The sequence below is a fragment of the Diachasma alloeum genome, unplaced genomic scaffold (genome assembly GCF_001412515.2).
Source record: "Diachasma alloeum isolate Michigan unplaced genomic scaffold, Dall2.0 Dall_scaffold_00178, whole genome shotgun sequence".
NCBI lineage: Eukaryota > Metazoa > Arthropoda > Insecta > Hymenoptera > Braconidae > Diachasma > Diachasma alloeum.
Genome location: NW_021680344.1, coordinates 368,013 through 374,134, shown reverse-complemented (window position 1 = coordinate 374,134; position 6,122 = coordinate 368,013). Strand labels below are relative to the sequence as shown.

General features: G+C 37.0%; 1 protein-coding gene across 1 annotated transcript; it reads left to right on the top strand.

Moving 5' to 3' along the window:
* The first annotated feature begins 1,188 nt into the window (after positions 1-1,188).
* On the top strand, positions 1,189-5,575 carry LOC107038775 (splicing factor ESS-2 homolog). The gene is made up of 2 exons (XM_015258039.1): positions 1,189-2,566; positions 5,171-5,575. Exons 1-2 carry the CDS (start codon positions 1,422-1,424, stop codon positions 5,460-5,462), a joined length of 1,437 nt encoding a protein of 478 aa, XP_015113525.1. The 5' UTR covers positions 1,189-1,421; the 3' UTR covers positions 5,463-5,575.
* Positions 5,576-6,122: the final 547 nt, after the last annotated feature.

Here is a 6,122-nt window from a genome sequence, read left to right as displayed (position 1 = left end):
CTCCGAGATTTAAGCGATTAAAGATTAGTAATAGAGGATTTCATCATTAGGCTCACAAGGATTATTTTTATGTAATCACATTTGTCAGAAAATACTTTTATCGTCTGATACAAAAAAATTGCTTCGCGGCAAAGTCTACAATCGAAAAATTATTCAAGAGTGGGCTAAAATTGACACTCAAAAAAGTTGGTCCTATTCAACTTTTAATCATAAAAATTTTCAACAGACATTTTCCTACAGAATCGTGGAAAATCAGATTCAGAGAGAAATCAGAGTTGGGAGAGATATTAGCAAATAAACTTCAACTCTATTAAATTTTGTACTGAAGTATGAAATATAGAGTAGCTTTGGATTTCCTGTTTTACTATTGAAATAATTTTGAAATAATTTTTTTTTTTTAATGAACAATTGCACGCCCTACACAGCTGACCTTTTGTCCGTTTGCGAACTTCGTAAGATGGCTACTTTTCTATTTACAAAGGAAATCGTCATAAAACAATGGGGGGAGGGGAAGATAAATGAGCAAGTAAAAATTGCTTCGCCATCTCCACGACAAAAGTCAAAAACGATTTTTTTTTCAATCTGAAAATCGCAGTCATGACTAGGGTTTTAAAAATTGGATAACTTTGTTGAAACATAAAAAATTGAGGAAGAAATCCAAGTGTCCATTTTACCCCGTTTTTGCATTATCTTACAACTCCTACGTCGTAGCCTTATGGCAATGTGTTTGTTTTTATAAACTTCAAATGAAGTCGGAACAGTAGATTTGATCCAATGCAACTCCTTATTTAAATCTGGTGTCCATATTACTAGCGAAGCGGTAAAACGGTTCTAGTCGATTTTGACTATTGATCAGATTTCAGTGAATATCTCGGAATCTAAGGCAAATAGCAAAATTTTTGTCATAACCTTTTCTGCAGAGCGAATTGAGGGCTACGAACAAGGTAATTACGGAAATTTCTCTATCGTCTTTAGATTCGGAGCTATTCCTCCAAAAATCAGCTGAGAGCTAAGTTGACTTGAACCATTTTACCGCTTCGCTACTGATATTGCCTCACCCTTCCCTAATTGAAGATGTCGCCACTTCCTTGGGAGCGAGCACTGTCGATAAAACAGTACCCGAGTACAGAATGAGCAAAAGCTTCCTGGAGACGCCGCCCGTGCTGTCAAATTTCATAGGACAAAACATCCAGTTCGCTCCGATCCTCCACTATTTTCAGTGTCCCAGCCCCAATGTTTTGTGTCATAAAAACGAAATACTCAAAAAACTCAGCTGAATCAATTAATTACTCAGTATTGAATACATTTACTCTCAACCTGTTCAATTAATTGAGACACATCAAGAGTAGAAGTATCAACAAAGCTCGTGCTGTGAAATAAGATGAAAACAAAATAACCAGTGTCTAACCTCAATTCGTCTCATGGATTCTCCAGCGAGTACTCCGGGTTTTCAAGCCCTGGAAGTAGCCCGCAACAACCACGACCTTCAGATCTTCAAGAAACCAAGTGGAACCCCTCTGCGATCGAAAAAATTCAAAGCGAAAATCCTCGACGAAGATGCGTACGTCGAGCGTATGGGCAAAATCATCGAGCGAGACTTCTTTCCTGACTTGGAAAAACTGAAAGCGCAGAATGATTACTTGGAGGCTTTGGAGCAGAACGACGTGAAGAAGATGCGTGAGTTGTACGAAAAATATAGTTCCGGTCGTCCTGCAACCGAGAGAGTTTCGAGTCCTGCGACCTTTGAGACACCCCTCCGAGAGGAGCCTGGAGACGTGTCAGACAGGGAAAGTGTGATAACAAAATCAGGGAGCGCCTTGGAGACCGGTATAAGGGATAAAATTGGATTAGATGGTTTTTTGAGCACTCACACCAGCGAAGACAATGCCTCTTTCGAGGAGATGATGGAAGAGGCTGAGAAGAGACAGAGGATAAAGTATTCGTGGCTCTACGACGTCGAAGAGAAATCAAAGATACTGGCCATTGAAGCCAACAAAGTAGTGACGATTGAAAATGGAAAAACCAAAAAACCTCTCTCACTCGACACCTGGAGTTACAAGAATAAAAACTACATAATGTACGTGCCAGATGGAGTTGAATTGACCCCAGACGAGAAAGTCGAAATGGCGAAGAGGAAGCAGGAGGTGGTGCATGACAACACCAGGCTGACAGTCAATCCGTTCAATGAGAAACAGAATAAGGAGACGATTAATGAGTTGGCGAAGTCGCAGTCCAAGGCGAATGATGGTAAAATAGGAGTAGATGGAAAAGAAATTGTGAGGAATCCAACGCCTCGAGTCAATGGATTCAGTTTTGTTGCTACACCAAGTCCGAGGCCTGGAGAGTGCGACAGTCCTTTCATGACGTGGGGTCAGATTGAAGGGACACCATTCAGGTTGGACGGGGGAGACACACCCTTGTTCAGGAGTAATCAGGGGCCTTCGTTCAGGATGGCTGAGCCACCGAAGAGGGAGAAAATTGCACTGCAGTTGGCGGAAAAGGCGGGGGAGAGGCACAGGGACAGAAAGAGCAAGGCTCTTGAAGCAGCGAGACGATCTTTTGCAACGTAAGTATCTTCCTAGGAGAGAAATCCTAAATTTTAGGAGAGAATGGGGCAAAATGAAACATTCGAAAATACGACGGTTTGATGCAATTTAAGCAACAATTTTTTTTTATTAACGAAGAAGATTTTGCCAATGGATTAATTCAAAAGAAAATGAAACAGGAAAATCGAAAGTCCAGAGGAAGGCCCAGATTGGGAAAAAGGAAAATGTAATAGTGAATTTTAATGGAATCAAAAAAAAAAGTGGAATCTGCCTAATCTAATCAATTGAATTGTAATCAATAGAATTATAGGACGAATGAAACATTATTATTCTCACCAGAACTCCCAATAATAAAAAAAAACAGTTAGTAAACAAAAGTTGATAAAAAATTTTTTTTTGCTCGAATTGTGTCAAATAGTCGTTTTACAGCTGTTTGATTTTACCCCACCCTCCTTTACAATAACATCACAGAACACAACGTTATTAGTTTGCTGTGGTAATCCAGGAATTTTTCAACTCTGTTGTACTAAAATTAGAGATGCAAATGCGTCACGTGACTGAAGATGTGAGTGACAAAAATGGTAATTACATAACGGGTAATTACCGCGCCCAAAATTTGATCGTGTGGTCACACAAAAAGAGACGATTGGCCATAAGTATGAAATGACCGAATAAATTGTGACAATTTTTGAGTACTAGTCCAGCGATTTCTACACTGTTGAAAATTTTTAGCTGATTGCCAGTACACTTTTTGATCACATTTAAGGTCCATTGAAATTTCAAGGTATTTCGTTATTAAAAATTCTGAATTTCGGGACAAATCCATAAGAATTGTAAATTTTAAACATATTCTTGAATTTTCAAGTATTTCAAGATTGAGGGTAATTTGGCACTAAATATTGATGTTTTTATTGAAAACTCAAATAAATTGAAGAATTATCGTCTTCATGCTTCTTAAAATTTTGGAATTTTATCGAAGTTGCAGTGAAATCTAAAATTTCATGATTTTTTTCCCCTTAAATTACGTTCAGTGGCACTGTCCTCAAAATTCCTAGTCAATTGTCCATTAAATTTCATTTCTTCTCCAACAGTGTATCATTTAGAATGGGATCATTAATAATAATTAACAAATGTTAATAATTCAATTCTACTAACAAGTTTTTCGATCGAATTCTCAAAAAATGATCCAAAAAATGATCGAAGTAAAAATGACTGTGACGGTCATTTTGCATACAAAATTCGGTCAGGGTCAGAAAACAGTCAGAAACCGGCCATTTACGCCTGACCCGACCGAAAGGGCAAATCACGGGCATTTCACTTTTCTACACATGATCCATCGTATGACAGTCGCAATGTGCCATGAAAAAATAGCCATTTTTCATCTATATAGATGCAACTTCTTTTTTTCTTCATCAATTTTCATTTGAATGCATGTTGTATCGCCTTAATGCGCTCTTGGAAATGAATGTCGCGGGTATTTTTTATATATACAGACCAAATATTTTTGTAAATTTATGACTATCACAAATCAGAAATTAGTTGTGAGCGTCATTGTACATCCATCTAGATGGTTTAACATAAATTTGCTTACAAATTATTTGAGACCATCATCTTTAGTTAGAAAATTTCTGCATCACATGACCGTCATTTTATCTAACTGAAATTTTTTCTAACTGAAATATATTTTTAGAAATTTTTCCTTCAAAAGCAGAGAAAAAAGCTCCCATTCTCAGTAGTTCTTACTTAATTCCAGTACAACTGCACTTGACTTAAGGGGCAACAGAAAGCCATCGTTTCCTTGATATTTTCAAACAAATTTTGTATTCAAAGTTATTAATATTTTCCGAACCCAAAGTACATTGATCTTCATCGGCGCCGGCTGGAGATTAATGTGCTTCGCTTGGTAAAAAAATCGATAACTTTTGGCAGGAAATTTATTCAAAAATTGGGAAAATTTGCGGCATTCTGTTACCCCTTAACGCACATTTTCTCGTATTTGGAAAAAATCTTGATTTTAAAATTCAGAACTTTTGGGTTCTTGAAATAAAAATGGTTGGGTTTTTGAATCAAAAACTTCCTGGTTTTCAAATTAACAACATTCTCGTCCTGGAATCGATGATGTTTCCTGTTTTGAAATTTATCTACTCATGTTTATAAACTTTTTGTTATTCAAGGTATATCACCTGACACCTTGACACAATTAATGCTGAATCAATAAATAAATAAATAAAATAATGTTCAATTATGTCAGAATTTTACTTTTTTAAAATTCCATTTCACCGTATACATTTAGGTTTTTACGGTTTCTTACTTCTTCGGTCCGTTTTTTTGCCGCATATTTGTTTTTCCCAAATGCTCTTTCCACTTTTTCCAAACAATGCTTCTTTCCTGAGATATTCCCGCGCGGCCACCCATCCATCTAGTGACCACTCTCAGCGCTGTTAAAAAAAAATTCTAGCGCATTTGTTATGTTTTTCCACGAATTTTATTCGTGTGTAGAGTCATTTGGGGATCATATCGGGGGGAGGAGGAGGAGGAAGAGAAGGAAAAGATTAGTAGGCTAGACCGCCTAGTGAAGAAGAATAAAAAAGTGAAATTTCAGCAATTTTTTCAATTGATTTCAGGCCCTCACCCCGGAGTTTATCCACAATTGATCGTCTGAGTTCTATGTCACCCGCAGCAAGAAGACTGGCTACACAGAAATTGAAAATCATTAGCACCCCCACTCCACGGAGGACACCCACAAGGACCCCCTCAATAGGAGTAAAAACCCTCACCTTAACACCAAGGGTTTACACACCCAGTAGAACCCCAGAATCATCAGATAATCAGAGGCAATCGAGGGGTATTATACTGACGGATAATCTTCTCAATCTTCCACAGAGACAGCGAGCTGCAGATTTTTTTAACAAATAAAAATATAGTTTTACATAAATGTTAGAAATTTTTCTAACAGACCTATTTATATTCAATCTACCAAACTGATACCTCAATACTGACTGTTGTAAATACATTCTTCCTTGTTTGAATTCGTGTATTCATTTGATGTTATGGACCAATTTTGCGATGCATGCAGAAGTTATTGTTTCTTGAGAATTGTTGGGAGTCAAATTTACGTTAATTTGACAGTCTTATGCATTTTTATCATGAAACTGGTGGTCACTCTTGTCCTCATATTTCTGATATAGGTAAAGTATAGAGGCATATATCTAGAGCGGTGTTTGAAGCAGACAAGATTTCATTGTGATGTTTACAAGAGAAAGAAATTTTTCTAAACGCCTCCTCGCGACGGTGAGAATACTATTGGAAAAATCACAATGTCTCTCAACAGGTTATCCAGATTTGTGGATGCGAATTTCAAGATCTCATGAGATAGATATCGAATATCGTAAGGGTATATTATCACGATTAATGTAACCTTTTGTATGTAGTGACGAAAAAAATTATTTTATTCATTTAATTTACAAGTGATTTCAATTAAAACACTCAGAAAATAATGCATACTTTGGAAGGTCTCACAGTATTACAAGGGGCATTCCAAACTATTTCGATAGGCCAAAATTATTTTTGCTCGAT